The sequence below is a fragment of the Nycticebus coucang genome, chromosome 6 (genome assembly GCF_027406575.1).
Source record: "Nycticebus coucang isolate mNycCou1 chromosome 6, mNycCou1.pri, whole genome shotgun sequence".
Taxonomy (NCBI): Eukaryota; Metazoa; Chordata; class Mammalia; order Primates; family Lorisidae; genus Nycticebus; species Nycticebus coucang.
Window position 1 is genome coordinate 43,456,796 of NC_069785.1, and position 19,516 is coordinate 43,476,311.

General features: G+C 43.7%; 1 protein-coding gene and 1 pseudogene across 1 annotated transcript in view; both read left to right on the forward strand.

The window, feature by feature from the left end:
- Positions 1–19,516, forward strand: part of RTF1 (RTF1 homolog, Paf1/RNA polymerase II complex component) — a 76,120-nt gene that overhangs the window by 21,389 nt on the left and 35,215 nt on the right. Inside the window, exons 3-4 of the mRNA XM_053595869.1 lie at positions 16,492–16,639; positions 18,973–19,177. Coding sequence (XP_053451844.1) covers positions 16,492–16,639; positions 18,973–19,177 — 353 coding nt within the window. The remainder of the gene's footprint in view (positions 1–16,491; positions 16,640–18,972; positions 19,178–19,516) is intronic.
- LOC128587659 (multiple inositol polyphosphate phosphatase 1-like) lies at positions 7,472–14,348 on the forward strand (annotated as a pseudogene).

A 19,516-nucleotide genomic window follows, 5' to 3' on the forward strand; every position in this document is an offset into this window, starting at 1 on the left:
AGAAAGAAAAAAGAGTTGAAGTTAAAAAAAGTGGCCAAAACAAAAAAGTCCATTTGTTAATAGGAACAGGGTCCTACATCAAGTAGTTCACAATCTTTTTTAGAAACAGGGTGGAGCATATAAAAAGAAATAGTTGCGGGCGGCACCTGTGGCTCAGTCGGTAAGGCGCTGGCCCCATATACCGAGGGTGGCAGATTCAAACCTGGCCCCTGCTGAATTGCAACCAAAAAATAGCCGGGCGTTGTGGCGGGCACCTGTAGTCCCAGCTACTCGGGAGGCTGAGGCAAGAGAATCGCTTAAGCCCAGGAGTTGGAGGTTGCTGTGAGCTGTGTGATGCCATGGCACTCTACCGAGGGCCATAAAGAGAGACTCTGTCTTTACAAAAAAAAATAAAAATAAAATAAAATAAAAAAAGAAATAGTTGCTAGCTAAATATGAAGGAAACCTAGAGTTTCATTTGTTACCAGTGAAAGTTACTTTGGATACCCCCCAAAAAACACTTTTTGTTCAAAATTGAATATAACTAGTGTGTGTGTATATGTATCAGCATCTAACTCTGTTGCCTCAGCCTAGAGAGCCATGGCATCATAGCTCACAGCAATCTCAAACTCCTGGTCAGGTGATCTCCTTTCCTCAGCCTCCTGAGTAGCTTGGACTACAGGTACCCACCATAGTGCCTGGTTACTTTTCCTATTTTTAGTAGAGACGGGTTCTCTCTCTTGCTCAAGGTGGTCTCAAACTCCTGAGCTCAAGGGATGCTCCTACCTCAGCCTTCCAGAGTGCTAGGATAACAGGTGTGAAACACCACACTGGGCCTCACGTATAGTCTTGTTTTCAACGTTTTTGAGAAATAAAAGCATTTGGCCCAGCCCTGTAGTTTAGCCCTTGTCACACCTATTTCTTTGTCCCAGAACTTTTATCAGCCTTCCCAGATCGCCTTTATGCTCAAGCAATTCTCCTGACTCTGCCTCCCAAGTAACTGGGACTACAGGCACCCACCACAATGCCCAGCTATTTTTTGTTGCAGCCATCATTGTTGTTTGGCGGGCCCTGGCTGGGTTCGAACCCACCAGCTCAGGTGTATATGGCTGGCATCTTAGCCGCTTGAGCCACAGGTGACGAGCCCACATAAAATTTCTATAATAAAATGTTCCACATGGATGAATCATTCCAATATTGAAACTAAACTCTTGAAAGTTTAAAATATATAGCTCGGCGCCCGTAAGTCATTGAGTAGGGTGCCGGCCGCATACACTGAGGCTGGCACGTTCAAGCCTAGCCTGGGCCTGCTAAACAACAATGACAACTGCAACCAAAAAATAGCTGGGCATTGTGGTGCGTGCCTGTAGTCCCAGCTACTTGGAAGGCTGATGCAAGAGAATCTCTTAAGCCTAAGAGTTGGAGGTTGCTGTGAGCTGTGATGTCACGGCACTCTCCTGTGGGTTTACATGGTGAGACATGAGACTGTCTAAAAAAAACAGAAACAGGGTGGTGCCTGTGGCTCAAGGAGTAGGGCTTCAGTCCTATATACCGGACGTGGCGGGTTCAAACCCGGCCCTAGCCAAAAATAAACAAAAAAGAAAGAAAGTTTAAAATATAGAAACATTATATAGAAGAACCTCCATAGTTGACCACCTCCTTAAATTGACCTAATGTTTGTAGATTGGACATGAACGACACGTACATATCAGTATAGTAGGCCTGGTTCCTTAGGTTGACTAGTTTGTTATAGCAATTAACATAACAGAGGTTCCACTGTATTGGAAAAAATTTTTGATAGTCACTTTTACATTTAGTAGTTTTTCTTGTTGATTTAAGCCATGGCTCTACTGAGCCAGGCACAGAGGCTTGCATCTGTAACCCCGCTACTTGTGAGACTGAGGAGGGAGGATTGCTTGAGGCCAGGAATTCCAGACCAGCCAGCCTGGCCAACATACAGAGACCCCCATTTCTACAAAAACTAAGAAAAACTAGCTGGCTATGGTGGCATGTACCTGTAATTCAAGCTATTTGGAAGACTGAGACTAGATGATCACTTGAACCCAGGAATTTGAGGCAGCAGTAAACTATGATTATATCTTTGCACTCTACCCTGGGTGATGGTGTGAGACCCTCTTTAATTTTTTTTTTTTTTTTTGCAGTTTTCGGCTGGGGCTGGGTTTGAACCCGCCACCTCCAGCATATGGGGCCTGTGCCCTACTCCTTTGAGCCACAGGCGCCACTCCCCCCCCCTTTTTTTTTGAGACAGAGTCTCAAGCTGTCACCCTGGGTGGAGTGCTGTGGCATCACAGCTCACAGCAACCTCAAACTCTTGGGCTTAAGCGATTCTCTTGCCTCAGCCTCCTAAGTAGCTGGGACTACAGGCATCCACCACAATGCCTGGCTATTTTTTTCTTTTTTGTTGCAGTTGTCATTGTTTTAGCTGGCCTCGGGGACGGATTTGAACCCACCAGCCTTGGTATATATGGCTGGCGAAACCCTCTTTAAGAAAAAAAAAAAAAAGTGGGCGGTGCCTGTGGCTCAGTGAGTAGGGCCCTGGCCCCATATGCCAAGGGTGGCGGGTTCAAACCCAGCCCCAGCCAAACTGCAACAAAAAAAATAGCCGGGTGTTGTGGCGGGCGCCTGTAGTCCCAGCTGCTTGGGAGGCTGAGGCAAGAGAATCGCATAAGCCCAAGAGTTAGAGGTTGCTGTGAGCCATATGAAGTCATGGCACTCTACCCGAGGACGGTACAGTGAGACTCTGTCTCTACAAAAAAAAAAAAAAAGAAAGGAAAAAAAAAGCTATGATAATGAATGACAGTTCCTGAATTATGAAATAATGCCTTCCAAACTACCAAGCTGGGGCCAGGCATGGTGGCTCAGGCCTATAATCCTAACATTCTGTGAGGCTGAGGTGGGTGGATTGCTTGAGCTCACAGGTTTGATACCAGCCTGAGCAAGAGCGAGACCCCATCTCTAAAAACACCCAGCTGGGTGTTGTGGCAGGTGCTTGTAGTCCCAGCTACTCAGGAGGCTGAGGCAAGAGAATCGCTTGAGACCAGGAGTTTGAGGTTGCTGTGAGCTATGATGATGCCACATGGGCACGGCATTCTACCCATCGTGACTAAGTGAGACTGTGTCAAAAAAAAAAAAAAAAAGAAAACAAAACAAAATACTGAGCTAAGTGCTACTGCTTTTTACAGCTTTTCTTTTTTCTCCATTATTGTACGTAAAAAGTGACCATTGTCCTGTCTCTTGATAATCTGCTCTACTTCCAGCTTCCCATGTCCGATCTGCTTTGGGGTCAAGAAACACAGGGTCTTCTGTGGAGTTTAGGTTGGAATACCTTGCTTAAGTACTTGAATTTAGTGACAGCTATTTGGATTGCTCATGAGCTTTATTTTTACAAAGTTTTTTTTGTTTGTTTTTGTTTTTTTGAGACAGAGTCTCAAGCTGTCACCCTGGGTAGAGTGCTGTAGTGTCACAGCTCACAGCAACTGCCAACTGTTGAGCTGAAGCAATTCTCTTGCCTCAGCCTCCCAAGTAGCTGGGACTGCCGGTGCCCGCCACAACACCTGGCCACTTTTTTTTTTGATTGTAGTTGTCATTGTTGTTTGGCAGTCACGGGCTGGATTCGAACCTGCCAGCTCTGCTGTATGTGGCTGGTGCCCTAGCCACTGAGCTACAGGCACTGAGCCCAATCTTACTGGTTCTTAACTATGTAGACATCCATACAATAGCACCTTATTTATCTAGACACCATTAAAATCTCATGACAAGAATTATATTTGGAATAACAAAGTGATTTCATGGACCATTTGCTTAAATCTTTTTTTTTTTTTTTTTTTTTTTGAGATAGAGTCTCACTATGTCACCCTCGGTAGAGTGCAATGGCATCACAGCTCACAGCAACCTCCAATTCTTAGGCTTGATTCTCTTGCCTCAGCCTCCCAAGTAGCTGGGACTATAGGCGCTGACTGCAACGCCTGGCTATTTTTTGGTTGCAGTTGTCATTGTTGTTTAGCAGGCCCAGACCAGGCTCGAATCTGCCAGCCTTGGTGCATGTGGTTGGCACCCTACTCAGTGAGCAATGAGCGCCGAGCCAGAAATTTTTTTTGAGACAGAGTCTCAAGCTGTGCCCCTGGATAGAGTGCCATGGCATCATAGCTCACAGCAACCTCTAACTCTTGGGCTCAAATGATCCTCTTGCCTCAGTTTTTCTATTTTTTTTTTTTTTTTTTTTTTGTAGAGACAGAGTTTCACTTTATTGCCCTCGGTAGAGTGCCGTGGCATCACACAGCTCACAGCAACCTCCAACTCCTGGGCTTAGGCGATTCTCCTGCCTCAGCCTCCCGAGCAGCTGGGACTACAGGCGCCCGCCACAACGCCCAGCTATTTTTTTGTTGCAGTTTGGCTGGGGCTGGGTTTGAACCCGCCACCCTCGGCATATGGGGCCGGCGCCCTGCTCACTGAGCCACAGGCGCCGCCCAGTTTTTCTATTTTTAGTAGAGATGAGGGGGTCTCACTTTTGCTCAGGCTAGTCTTGAACTTGTGAGCTCAGGCAATCCATTCTCCTCGGCCTCCCAGAATGTTAGGATTACAGGCATGAGCCACCTTGCCCAGCCCTCTGACTCTTTTCTATGTTCACCAAAAAACACCTACATCAGGAATTATGCTCTCTCAGACATAACCTCTTTTGGCCACTCTGAGTATCTAGAAATATGAGTACAGAACCCTTCTGACAATTGCTTTGATTTGGTATATCATTCAGTTCGTAGGGAATCCTACAATGCTAGGAATCTTAAAGATCATCTGGACACACTCCACAGATAGGAAAGCAAAGGCTCATGAATGTTTTGATTTCCTTTTTCTAAAATAGTACTTTGCATTTATGCAGAACTTCATAGTTTCTAACATGTGATAAACTTTTCTTATTTTGTCTCCTTTTAGTCTCACACTACCCTGATAGGTGGTCAAGACAGTTATTATTCCTACTTCACATATGAGGGAACAGGTTAAAGGCTTGGGCTATATCCCACTTCTTTTGAGTCCTAATCCCAGTGTAGTTTGTCACTAGCTCAGTTATTATTCTTTAACCCTACTTAAGTCAAAGTATTTTATTTCACTTGTAAGCTCAATTCAGCGTAACTGGACTAGAACAGTTTCTACTTTGGGTTTGGGTCTCTGGAATTGCTGCCCATTAGAGTATCTGTTACATTAGTGAGAGTCAAATTTGCTAATCTCTTTAATTTATTAGATAAAACTTAGGAATTTGGGTATTCCTTGCTCATTAGAGATAATTTTCTTTCTCAAATCTTGAAGTTTCGGGTGGCACCTGTGGCTCAGCGGGTAGGGAGCCAGCCCCATATACCGTGGGTGGTGGGTTCGAATCCAGCCCCAGCCAAACTGCAACAAAAATAGGCGGGCTTTGTGGCAGGCATCTGTAGTCCCAGCTACTCAGGAAAGGAGACTGAGGCAAGAGAATCGCCTAAGGCCAGGAGTTGGAGGTTGCTGTGAGCTATGATGCGACAGCACTCTACCGAGGGCAATAAAGTGAGACTCTGTCTTTTAAAAAACAAAACAAAACACCTCAGCGCTTGTGGCTCAAGTGGCTAAGGCGGCAGCCACATACATACACCTGAGCTGGCAGGTTCGAATCCAGCCTGGGCCCACCAAACAACAATGATGGCTGGCTGCAACCAAAAAATAGCCGGGCATTGTGGCAGGCCCCTGTGGTCCCAGCTACTTGGCAGGCAGAGGCAGGAGAATCACTTGAGCCCAGGAGTTGGAGGTTGCTGTGAGCTGTGATGCCATAGCACACTTTATCCAGGGCGACAGCTTGAGGCTCTGTCTCCAAAACAAAACAAAACTTGAAGTTTCTTTGATTTTTTTCTACCTCCAGGATGCTCACAGTACTCAGCATCTGAATGCCACCCAAGTCCAAAGCAATCACTCCCCATCCCTGTGTTCCTTCCTGTCCTAGGAAGGACAACTGCTTCCCAGAATGAAGATGTAGTTATAACATTCTACATGCACTCAGGATAGCACAGGGTTATATGGCACTCACCTTCCTTGTATCATTACAGAATTGCTGCCCATTAGCGTATCTGTTACATTAGTGATAGCCAAATTGCTAATCTCTTTAACTTATTAGATAAGCAAACATCTCACATCCAGTCTGTTTTAGGTTTTATTCACTGCATATTTACATAAGACTTCTGGAGCTGTGTGGGGCTCACGCACATATATGTTTAGGAAAGCAATACTGACAATGGGATCCTTCCCTTTTCTCAGGTGGTTTTTGAGCAGGTGTCATTGGGGGGGGGGGGCTGCTATGGCCTCTACACAGAGTTCAGATGCAGACCAGCAGGCACTAATTTTCTTATTTTTACCTTACATTTGGTGCATTTTAGGGTAACAACAGAGCTTGTTTTTCAGTAGAGCCATAGTTTCCAAAACAAATTAAGAAATGTCAGATCATTTCCTCTACTCCAGCGGTTCTGAATCTATGGGTCGCAGCCCCTTTTTAACAATGAAAATACATTGTGGCATTAGGAAGGTTGAGAGTCACTGCTCTACTCCCTTCTGGATGGAGAAAGCATAAGAACGTCTCTTTAATTCTGTCTTTTATTCATTAGACTCCATCTACTACTACACTCTGTCAATGAAAGAATTCATTTTCCCTCTGTCTCAGAGTCAAGAGAATAAGACTTTTGGAGGGATAGGTAAGCAATCTCTGGGCTAATGGCGGGATTAAGATATTTCTATATCATTTCTGTCTGCCACAAGTCTTGACCATCTCCTTTGTGGTTTATTAGACTCCTTATTCTTAGGAGAAGAGATACTGGGCAAATGTCCTTTTTTAAAAAAATGTCTTAAATATGTCCTTAGACCAAAATCATTCAGGAATCTCTAGTTTATAGGAGTAAATGTAAAATATTAAAAATGTGATCTCTAGGAAAAAATCTTTGGGAGATTTCTGGGACCCAGAGTCTTTCTCCCGAATTAAATAGGAATAATCATGAGACTGTTTCCCAAATTTAAAGTGATTGTCTTTGGATGGTGGAAATAATGGATGATTTTTTTTTTTTTAAATACTTTTCTCAAAGGCCGAAGTAGCTTATGCCTATAATCCTAGTACTTGGGAGGCCAAGGCAGGTGGATCGCCTTATCTCAGGAGTTCAAGACCAGCCTAAGCAAGAGTAAGACCCTATTGCTAAAAAATAGCCAAGTGTTGTGGCGGGTGCCTATAGTCCCAACTGCTTGGGAGGCTGAGGCAATAGGATCACTCGAGCCCCAAGAGTTTGAGGTTGCTATGAGCTATGATGCCACAGCACTCTACCAAGGGCAACAAAGTAAGACTCTGTCTTAAAAAAAAAAAAAAAGAAAAAAATACCTTCCTTAGCCTGGTGCAGTGGCTCATACCTGTAATCATGGCAGTTTAAAAGACCAAGGCATGAAAATCATTTGAGGATAGGAGTTGAAGACCAACATGGGCAACATAGTGAAACCCTATCTCTACAAAAAAATTTTAAAAAACTAGCTGGGTGTGGTGGTCTACACCTGTAGTCACAGCTACTTGGGAGGCTAAGGTAGGAAGATTGTTTCAACCCAGAAGTTCAAGGATGCAGTGAGTTATGATCATATCTGTTTTACTCTAGCCTGGGTGACAGAACAAGACCCTGGCTCTTTAAATTTTAAAACCAGATTTTAAAGGTTATTTAAGAATAAAATAATTTTGTAGAGAGTAAATATACAAGCTGCTGCAATCCAGCTTCTCAGTATTGAAAGAGGTATTTATAAGAAATTTTAGTTTTCGGCTTGGCGCCCACAACTCAGGTTAGAGCGCTGGCCACATACACTGAGGCTGGCAGGTTTGAACCAGGCCCAGGCCTGCTAAACAACAATGACAACTGCAACAAAAAAAAATAGCTGGGCATTGTGGTGGATGCAAGTAGTTCCAGCTACTCGGGAGGCTGTGGCAAGAGAATCGCTTCAGCCCAAGAGTTTAAGATTGATTGAGCTGTGACACCACAGCACTCTACCGAGGGTGACATAGTCAAACTCTGTCTCAAAAAAAAAGAAAAGAAAGAAATTTAAGTTTTAAAAGTAAAGTCACCCACATTATTATAATTCTCCCAAAACCTTGTCATATATTGTTGTTGGTTGTTTGCCTTTGGTGTGACAGACCTGATGGAGTCAGCCCCATGGTTGGCGAGGCGGCTTTGTCATCTCATTTCCTTTGAGAATTGTAGGAAGAAAAAAGTGAGGATCCTTTCTCACATTCAAGTATAGCCAGGAAAGCCCCTTTTAAATCAAAGTATTTTTATTTTCTTCTATTTTTACCTTGTCATTTTTTCCTCCCTCAGACAGGATAAACATTATAGGCTATAAATGAGCAGCAAGTTGCTAAGCTCAAGATGAGGCAGATTAAAGCAGATGGAGGGCAAAAGAATAAGGAAGTCAAGTTGCTTCCTTTTTTATTTTTTTGAGACAGAGCCTCACGCTGTCACCGTGGGTAGAGTGCCGTGGCATCACCTGCCTCCGCCTCCCAAGTAGCTGGGAATACAGGCACCCACCACAATGCCGACTGTTTTTTGTTTGCAGCCATCATTGTTGTTTGATGGGCCCGGGCTGGATTTGAACCCACCAGCTCAGGTGTGTGTGGCTGGCACCTTAGCCGCTTGAGCCACAGGTGCCAAGCCATGTAAGTCAGGTTGCTTCTTAGCACCTGCTGAGTTAATTTACCTGTGTAACTTCACATTTAGGTCATTTTTCATTTTGCTATCATAAACATTTCTCCCCCCCTCGGGTAATCCAGAACTTGGCTCTATTCCATATGAGAGAAATGGAAATCTGTAGGCAAAAATGTACCTAGCCACTGTGACACACATGTGATCCTGATAGCTCACCCTTTATACTCTTAGTCCCATTGGGTAGAAGGACAAAGGGCCAAGATGCCATGTTAGGAAAGAGGGATCATGGCTATTTTCTTTTTCTTTTTTTTTCTTTATTACTTTTTTTATTGAGACAGAGTCCAACTTTCTGGCCCTTGGTAGAGTGCCATGGTCATAGCTCACAGCAACCTCTAACTCTTGCACTGAAGCGATTCTCTTGGCTCAGCCTCCCAAGTAGCTGTGACTGTAGGTGCCCACCATAACGCCTGGCTTTTTTTTTTTTCTTTTTCTTTTTTTTGTAGAGACAGGTTCTCATTCTGGCTCAGGCTGGTCTTGAACCTCTTAGCTTAGGGCAGTACACCTGTGTCAGGCTCCCAGAGTACTAGGATTATAGGAGTCAGCCACCATGCCCAGCCAGCCAGTCATGCCTATTTTCTTTCTTTCTTTTTTTTTTTTTTTTTGTAGAGACAGAGTCTCACTGTACCACCCTCGGTAGAGTGCCGTGGCATCACACAGCTCACAGCAACCTCTAACTCTTGGGTTTACACGATTCTCTTGCCTTAGCCTCCTGAGCAGCTGGGACTACAGGCGCCCGCCACAATGCACAGCTATTTTTTTGTTGTTGTTGTTGCAGTTTGGCTGGGGCTGGGTTTGAACCCGCCACCCTTGGCATATGGGGCCGGCGCCCTACTCACTGAGCCACAGGCGCCGCCCCAGTCATGCCTATTTTCAAAAAGCAAATATTTTGCATCTATTATGTGTATATTTGTGCTATTTATTGTATTGTCACCACAGAAAGTTGATATATTTTACCTTCGTTAACTAAGAAATTGAGACTCAGCACCTATAGCACAGTGGTTATAGCGCCAGCCACGTATACCGAGGCTGGTGTGTTCAAACCCGGCCTGGGACCAGGTAAACAGCAATGACAACTATAATAAAAAATAGCCAGGCATTGTGGCTGGCGCCTGTAGTCCTAGCTACTTGGGAGGCTGAGGCAAGAGAATTGAGTAAGCCCAAGAATTTGAGGTTGCTATGAGCTATGATGCCATGGCACTCTACTGATGGTGACATAGGGAGACACTGTCTCAAAAAAGAAAACAAGTAAGTTAACTTAAAAAAAGAAATCATCATTCGTTCACTTTAATATATCACACTAGAACATGTGGCTGTTTTATTTTCACTTGTGCCTTCTACCTACTTCTTGGTTTTTTTTTGTTGTTTTTTTTTGTTTGTTTGTTTGTTTTTTGGGTTTTTTTGAGACAGAGCCTCACCTTGTCATCCCCGGTAGAGTGCCATGGCGTTATAGCTCACAGCAACCTCAAACTTTTGGGCTCAACTGAGATTCTATTGCTTCAGACTCCCAAGTAGCTGAGATTACAGGCACCCACCACAATGCTGGACTATTTTAGAGGTGAGGTCTTGCTGTAGCTCAGGCTGGTCTCAAACTCATGAGCTCAGGTGATCTTCCTGCCTCAGCGTCCCAGAGTACTGGGATTACAGGCGTGAGCCACCAAGCCCAGCCTCTACCTAGCTCTTGAGAACAAAAATAAAGTGGCAATTAAAATAACTAGCAAATATAAAATGTAAAACCAGGCTCTGTGCCTGTTGCTTAGCCCCTAGGGTACCATCCACATACACTGGGGCTAGCAGGTTCAAACCCAGCCTGGGCCTGCCAAACAACGGACAACTACAACAAAAAAAATAGGCATCCTTTCATAGTTGTATCAAGGTTCACCAACCAGCAGACTGTGGTTCTTAAGAATAATTCATGGGTAGCTCAGTGCTCATAGCATAGTGGTTATGGCGCCAGCCACATACACCGAATTTGGTGGGTTCGAACCCGACTCAGGCCAGTTAAACAACAATGACAGCTGCAACAAAAAATAGCTGGATGGGGAGTGCCTGTGGTTCAGTGGGCAGGGCCCTGGCCCCATAGACCGAGGGTGGTGGGTTCAAACCCAGCCCTGGCAAAACTGCAACAAAAAAATAGCCAGGCAGGGCAGCGCCTGTGGCTCAGTGAGTAGGGTGCCGGTCCCGTATGCCGAGGGTGGCAGGTTCAAAGCCAGCCCCGGCCAAACTGCAACAAAAAAATAGCCGGGCTTTGTGGCGGGCGCCTGTAGTTCCAGCTGCTCCGGAGGCTGAGGCAAGAGAATCACGTAAGCTCAAGAGCTGGAGGTTGCTGTGAGTCCTGTGACGCCACGGCACTCTACTGAGGGCAATAAAGTGAGACTCTGCCTCTACAAAAAAAAAAAAAAAAAAAAATAGCCAGGCATTGTGGCGGGCACCTGTAGTTCCAGCTACTCGGGAGGCTGAGGCAAGAAAATCGCTTAAGCCCAGGAGCTAGAGGTTGCTGTGAGCTGTGTGATGCCACGGCAGTCTATGGGCAATAAAAGTGAAACTCTGTCTCTACCAAAAAAAAAAAAAATTGGCTGGGCGTTGTGGCAGGTGCCTGTAGTCCCAGCTACTTGGGAGGCTGAGGCAACAGAATCCCTTAAGTCCAAAGATTTGGAGGTTGCTGTAAGCTGTGATCCCTTGGGCAACATAGTGAAACTCTGTCTCCAAAAAAAAAAAAGGAAATTCATGGGAAATTTCTAAGATGGAAACCTGTTTAAAACTACCCCTCTATTCTACCCCCCCCCCAAAAAAAATACTACTTCTGATCTTAGCTCTTGTCAGGTGGGATGTTAACTTACCATCCTATTATAAAAGGAGCAAAGATTTTATGCTTTTGTTAAATATTAGATGTAGAAATTTCATGTTCATACCAGATTTAATATTCAGTCTATAATAATAGAAAGATGAAGATAATCCTTCATAGTACATAAAGTTTCCAAGTAAAGTATTTTTCACCTAAAAAAAATTTTTTTTTGGTTTTTGGCCAGGGCTAGGTTTGAACCTGCCACCTTCGGCATATGGGACCGGCGCCCTACTCCTTGAGCCACAGGCGCCGCCCAAAAAAATTTTTTTTGTTTTTGAAAAAAAATCTCATTCTGTTGATCTCACTAGGGAGCAGTGGTGTCTTCATAGCACACTGTAGTAACCTCAAACTTTTGGGCTCAAGGGACCCTCCTGCCTTAACCTCCTGGGTAGCTGGGACTATAGGTGCGCACCACCACACCCGGCTAATTTTTCTATTTTTTGTAGATAGGGGATTTCACTCTTGCTCAAGCTGGTCTCAAGCTCCTGAGCTCTCGCAGTCTTGTTTCAGCCTCCCAAAGTGCTGGGATTACTAGCCTCTAAAATCATTCTGAATTGACAAGTTAAAGTATCAAAGAAGACATGCTTTGGCCGCCGCCTCCTCGGGGCTTCAGTAGCACCCGCCGCGGCCCTGGCTGCGGCTCTGCTCTCGTAGCTTGCCGGATGCTCTCTCCCAGAGCCAGGGGACTCGGTGGCTTCGGTTCTCAGCCCTTACTTCGGCACCAAGACTCGCTATGAGGATGTCAACCCCGGGCTGCTGTTGGGCCCCGAGATGCTGTGGCGGACCCCGGCGCTGCTGGAGGGGGCCTGCACCCCGGTGCAGCTGGTCGCCCTCATTCGGCACGGCACCCGCTACCCTACGGCCAAACAGATCCGCAAGCTGAGGAAGCTGCACAGACTACTGCAGGCTCGCAGGCCCAGGGATGACAGGGCCGGGAACGCTGGCGGCCGCGACCTGGGCGCCCCGCTGGCCGACTGGCCTTTGTGGTACGCGGAGTGGATGGACGGGCAGCTAGTGGAGAAGGGCCGGCAGGATGCGACAGCTCGCGGTGCGTCTGCTTCGCTCTTCCCGACCCTCTTCAGCAGGAAGAACTTTGGCCGCCTGCAGCTCATCACTAGCTCCAAGCACTGCTGCGTGGATAGCGGCGCCGCCTTCCTGCAGGGGCTGTGGCAGCACTACCATCCTGGGTTGCTGCCGCCCAATGTCAAAGATATGGAGTGTGAACCTCCAAGGATTAATGATAAACTAATGAGATTCTTTGATCACTGTGAGAAGTTTTTACATGAAGTGGAAAGGAATGCTACAGCTCTTTATCATGTGGAAGCCTTCAAAACTGGACCAGAAATGCAGAATATTTTAAAAAATGTTGCAGCTGGCCGGGCATGGTGGCTCACGCCTGTAGTCCCAGCGCTGTGGGAGGCCAAGGCGGGTGGATTGCCTGAGCTCGGAGGTTCAAAATCCATATGAGCAGCAGTCAGCCAGAGTAAGACCCCGTCTCTACCAACAACATCAAAAACAGCCAGCACCGCAAGAGAAGGAAGAAAATCACCAGAAAAGGAGTACTTCAAACAAACATGAACAAGCACACTGAAATTAAAAATAAAAATTAAAAAATTAAAAAAAAAAAAAATGTTGCAGCTACTTTGCAAGTACCAGTAAATGATTTAAATGCAAATTTAATTCAGGTAGCTTTTTTTACCTGCTCATTTGACCTGGCAATTAAAAGTATTAAATCTCCTTGGTGTGATGTTTTTGACATAGATGATGCAAAGGTGTTAGAATATTTAAATGACTGAAACAGTATTGGCAAAGAGGATATGGCTATACTATTAATAGTTGATCCAGGTGTACCCTGTTTCAGAATATCTTTCAACACTTGGACAAAGCAGTTGAACAGAAACCACGGTCTCAGCCAGTTTCTTCTCCAGTCATCCTCCAATTTGGTCATGCAGAGACCCTTCTTCCACTGCTTTCTCTCATGGGCTACTTCAAAGATAAGGATCCCCAAACAGCTTACAATTACAAGGAACAAATGCATTGGAAGTTCCAAAGTGGTCACATTGTACCTTATGCCTCAAACCTAATATTTGTGCTTTACCATTGTGAAAATGCTAAGACTCCTAAAGAAAAATTCAGAGTGCAGTTGTTATTAAACGAAAAGGTGTTACCCGTGGCTCACTCACAAGAAACTATTTCATTGTATGAGGACCTGAAGAACTACTGCAAAGATATCCTTCAGAATTGTCGCACCAGAGAAGAATGTGAATTAGCAAAGGTTAACAGTACATCTGATGAGCTATGAGTAACTGGAGAAGATATTTAATTCATCAGGAATCTTTTGGGAGCAATTATATGCTTGTAATAGGTGGGCAATCCCTTGATTACAGAAAGCTTTTACATTACTTGAATATTTCTGTCTTTTCACAGAAAAACATTGAGGTTTTTTGCTTTGGACAAGATATATGAGAAATAATTTTTCACTGGAGCAGCTCTCTTAGGGGGGAAACCTATTCAAAGAAACAGCTAGAACTGCAAATGTTTACAGAAATTTCCTATTTATATAAAATTTAATATATCTCAGCCTGATATAGAATATGATTTCAAAATGATGCTTGAAAAGTGCTGGAGTAACAAAATATGTCAGTTGGACAATCCATAACTTGACCGAACCAAGTTTAGGAGCTTTACCAATTGTGCTACAGTTCTCTTTTCCTCAGGTAGGAAAATTTTAGTATGTAGTATTGTTTTTCTTAATCATAACTATTGTGATAAGCTGGGAGTATGACTTTGAAAGAAAACTATCATTTCTAGATAAACATTTGAAACAGTTTTAAAAAACAAGGACACCTTCACTGAAGCACAACAAAAAAAGTATAATATTTGTGTTAAAGTATTTATCAAGTATTTGAAAGTAATTGCTTTTAACCTAATAAGTCTTGCAGGGACTTAGTAGGTTAAAATAAGTTATTTTAGGTTAAAATGCATTATTATCATGCCTGTACATTTAATAATGGAAAGACAAAAAGGACAATTCACAGTCAGATGGGTAAGAATCAAAGTTTCTTAAATCCACTGGTGATTTTTTCAATTCTATCACTTGGCTTCTATTTTTTATATTTTGCTATTATATGAAATGTAATGGTGGTTTTGATTTTTGGTGGTTTGATTTTTTTTTTTCTTTTTAAAATAAAGATTTCTCAGCTGGCTTAGTTTCAGTTTTAAACCCTTTATAAAGAAATAAAATAGTTCTTTAAATGCCGTGAAAGTATTTGCTATAATAAAATTCCTCTGACTTTAAAAAAAAAAAAAGGCATGCTTTAATAATAACTGCATATTCTTTGTTTTTTTTTTTTTTTTTGCAGTTTTTGGCAAGGGCTGAGTTTGAACCCATCACCTTCGGCATATAGGGCCAGCACCCTATTCCTTTGAGCCACAGGCACTGCCGATTTTTTTTTTTTTTTTTGAGACAGTCTCAAGCTGTCTGTCGCCCTGGGTAGAGTGCTATAGCGTCACAGCTCACAGCAACCTCCAATTCTTGGGCTTAAGTGATTCTCTTGCCTAAGCCTCCCAAGTAGCTGGGACTACTACAGGTGGCCATCACAGTGCCCCAGCAATTTTTTGGTTGTAGTTGTCATTGCTGTTTGGCGGGCCCTGGCTGAATTCGAACCTGCCAGCTCTGGTGTATGTGGCTGACACCTTAGCTGCTTGAGCTACAGGTGCCAAGCCTATTCTTTGAATTTTTAAAGCAATTGTGTGATCTTTCAGCTGTAAAATTAAAGTACTTGGTGAAGATGGTGTTTTGGCCTTGGAGTAGTTAACTGTGTATTTGACTGATGAAACATATTGTAGTTTCCTTATGTTTAGACATGTAGGATCTCCTGTTTATGATCCAATTTAAACATGATGTTATAGTGTAATGTGTACAGATTTTTGAAAAAGATATACACACATGTATTTAATGTTCTGCTTTACTTTGTGTCTCCTTGGAATTGGTCCCAGTGCTGCTATCCATGCCAAAGAGTGGCCTTTATCCTTTCTACTTGTGCTTTCTACAGTTTTCTCTTAGGCATAAGCTTCATTCACTGCCTTTCTGAGGATTATTTCATAACTAAACCATTCTCTGTGTACTGAATCCTAGACACACCAATCCTTAGCACCAATCCTCTCTGCCATTGAAAACATTAGAATCTGTTTTTTCTTATTTTAGTTAACTCAGCTTACTTGCTGTAAAGTTGATATCTTTATATTTCTTTTAGCAATAAAAAATATATGAACTGGGAGCAATGGCTCATGCTTATAGTTCCAGCTATTCAAAAGCCTAAGGCAAAAGGATCATTTGAGCCCTGGGGTTCAAGGCCAATCTAGGCAACATAGTAAGATGCCATCACTTAAAAGAAAAATTAAATTTTATTCTTATTATGTAAATTTTCTACTCTGTAAGAAATTCCAAACCAGAAGTTATGAAGTTTTAATCAAGTTATCAGAAATCTCTTATCTTTTTTCATATAAAGAGTATTTGTTTTTGGCTCAGCGCCTATGGCTCAAGCGGCTAAGGCGCCAGCCACATACATCTGAGCTGGCGGGTTCGAATCCAGCCTGGCCTGCCAAACAACAGTGACAGCTGCAACCAAAAAATGGCCAGGGGTTGTGATGGGCGCCTGTAGTCCCAGCTACTTGGGAGGCTTAGGCAGGAGAATCACTAGAGCCCAGGAGTTGGAGGTTGGTGTGAGCTGTGATGCCATGGCATTCTACCAAGGGCAACAGCTTGAGGCTCTGTCTCAAAAAAAGAAGAAAAGAGTATTTGTTTTGTGTTCAAAAATGAATATCAGAGACTCTTAACTCTTGAATCTTCCAGATTTTCCCACTAAAGTCCCTATTCCTATTTCAGTTTTCCTTTTTCTTTTCTCCTTATAGTGGACATTTGGGAGCAATAAAAATAAGAAGAAAGGAAAAGCCAGAAAAATAGAGAAGAAAGGAACGATGAAGAAACAGGCCAACAAAACTGCCTCCTCAGGCAGTTCAGACAAAGACAGTTCAGCTGAGAGCTCAGCCCCTGAGGAAGGTGAGCCAAGGCGCCCGGACCTGGGGGCTTTCACTAATGTCAGGTTGAAGATGCAGAGGCAGAAGAGGGGAGTAAAGGTGCCTGCATTATAGCATGACGTCTGCCTTTTAAGACATGGTCTTTAATTTTCCAATGTTCATGAATTCTTTAAGGATATGTATGAAGCAAGAAAGCTGCGTGCAATCCGAGGGTTGGTGAGACCCTTGAAAACCATTCATGGAACCCATGAGGAATCCCTGCATTACTCTCAACTCACTTTATCCTGAGCGCCTTCTCCTTTTTCTTTTTCTTAGACAGGTCTCACTTGGTCACCCTCAGTTATGGTATCTTAGCTCACAGCAACCCAAAACTCTTGGGTTGAAATGATTCTCTTGTCTCAGTCTCCCAAATGGCTGGGACTATAGGCGCCCACCACATTGCCCAGCTATTCTTTAAAGATGAAGTCTCACTCTGGTTCAGACTGGTCTTGAACCCCTGAGCTCAGGCAATCCACCCACCTCGGCCTCCCAGAGTGCTGCAATTACAGACATGAGCCCCTGCGCCCAGCTCTTCTCCTTTTTCTTGGTTATACATGCTCTAGATAAGGGGAGAAATCCTTGAACCAGATTTAAAACTCAGGAAAAAATGTTCTTTTTTGGAAGCTCGTCCCACAATTTTCTATTAAGACTAGTTTGGAAAGAGAACTTTTTTCAGAACTAGAATAATAAACTTAAATTTTTTTTTCCTTTTTTTTCTTTTTTTAATAATTGTTTGGGATTCATTGAGAGTACAAAGATTAGGTTACACTGATTGCATTTTTTAGATAAAGTCCCTCTTATTTCTTTTTTTTTCTCTAAGACAGTCTGACTTTGTTGCCCAGGCTAGAGTGCCATGGCATCATCATAGCTCATAGCAACCTCAAACTCTTCAGATTTAACAATCCTTCTGCCTTAGCCTACTGAGTAACTGGCCCTATACCACCTGTACCACCATGCCTGGCTATTTTTTCTGTTTTTTAGTAGAGACAGGGTCTTGCTCTTGCCCAGGCTAGTCTCTAACTCCTGAGGTCAAGCAATCCACCCTCCTCGGCCTCCCAGAGTGCTAGGATTACAGGTGTGAGCCACCGCACCCAGCCAACTGAATAGTTCATGGTATTATATCAGTGTTAAATTTCCTAAACTAGATTGTATAATTGGTTATTTAAGACTGTCCCCTTTAGGGCGGTGCCTGTGGCTCAGTCGGTAAGGCACCGGCCCCATATACCAAGGGTGGCGGGTTCAAACCCGGCCCCTGCCAAAAAATAGCCGGGCATTGTGGCGGGCGCCTGTAGTCCCAGCTACTCGGGAGGCTGAGGCAAGAGAATCGCTTGAGCCCAGGAGTTGGAGGTTGCTGTGAGCTGTGTGAGGCCACGGCACTCTACTGAGGGCCATAAAGTGAGACTCTGTCTCTACAAAAAAAAAAAAAAAAAAGACTGTCCCCTTTAGTAGAAATATTTAGGGGAAAAGAGTCATGATCTCTACAATTTTTAGTTTGGCAACATAAAAAATAAAAACGTATATATTATTTTTTATATGTGACAGAAATAGAAAGTAAGTTGGCAGTGTTAACAATGGGTGAATCTGGGCGGTGCCTGTGGCTCAGTGAGTAGGGCGCCGGCCCCATATGCCGAGGGTGGTGGGTTCAAGCCCAGCCCCGGCCAAACTGCAACCAAAAAATAGCCGGGCGTTGTGGCGGGCGCCTGTAGTCCCAGCTGCTCGGGAGGCTGAGGCAAGAGAATCACATAAGCCCAAGAGCTGGAGGTTGCTGTGAGCTGTGTGATGCCACGGCACTCTACCGAGGGTGATAAAGTGAGACTCTGTCTCTACAAAAAAAAAAAAAAAACAATGAGTGAATCTTAAGTAAAGGATGTATGGGGATCAAACTGTTCTTAGAACGTTTTTCTATAGGTCTGAAATGTTGTGTTTTTTTTAATATAAAATTTGAATTAAAAAGAATAAGCTAGAATAATGTGGGCATGAGTCTGTAGTCCTAGCTACTTAGAAGACTGAGGTGGGAGGATCAATTGAATCCAGAAGTTCAATACCAGCCTGGGTGATACAGTGAAAACCTCCCCCCAACAAGGAATAAAATAAAAAGTAACAAGCTGGTTTCTTATTCCAGCCTAAATTTTCCTAATCTGTCCTTGCATTTACGGCAGGCAGACCAAGGTCTGCTGTCAAGGGAGTTGAGGTTGTTATGTGCCACTTTACCTGGGAGAGACAAGGATGTTGATATCATAATCAACACTGCGGGGTCATCTGTATTCTCAGTCTTCTGCAGAATAGTATAATCTTTTGTTTGGGCTTTTGTTGCAGGTGAAGTGTCAGATTCTGACAGCAACAGCTCCTCTTCCAGTTCAGATTCAGACTCCTCCTCAGAAGATGAAGAGTTTCATGATGGCTATGGAGAGGATCTCATGGGAGATGAGGAAGACAGGGCCCGTCTAGAACAGATGACAGAGAAAGAGAGAGAGCAAGAACTTTTCAATCGAATAGAGAAGAGGGAGGTGCTGAAAAGAAGGTAAAGTTGTAACTACCCTACCTTTCCTGTTCATGTCTTGTATTGTATTTCCCCTCTTCTTTACATCACCTGTTTATGGAGACTGGCATTTGGCAATGTGATTGTTAACTTGATGAGATGCAAATGATGTATTTAGTAAACTTTAAGATCACTTTTGTTGTTTACTCAGCACCATTGACTTTACAAGTGTGCATTATTCATAAGGTTTTGTTCGTAAGACATCATGTGTTTTTTTTTTTCTTTTTGGAGACAGAGTCTTACTTTGTGGCCCTGCATAGAGTACAATAGAGTCTTCATAGCTCTCAGCAACCTCAAACTCCTGGGCTCAAGCGATCCTCT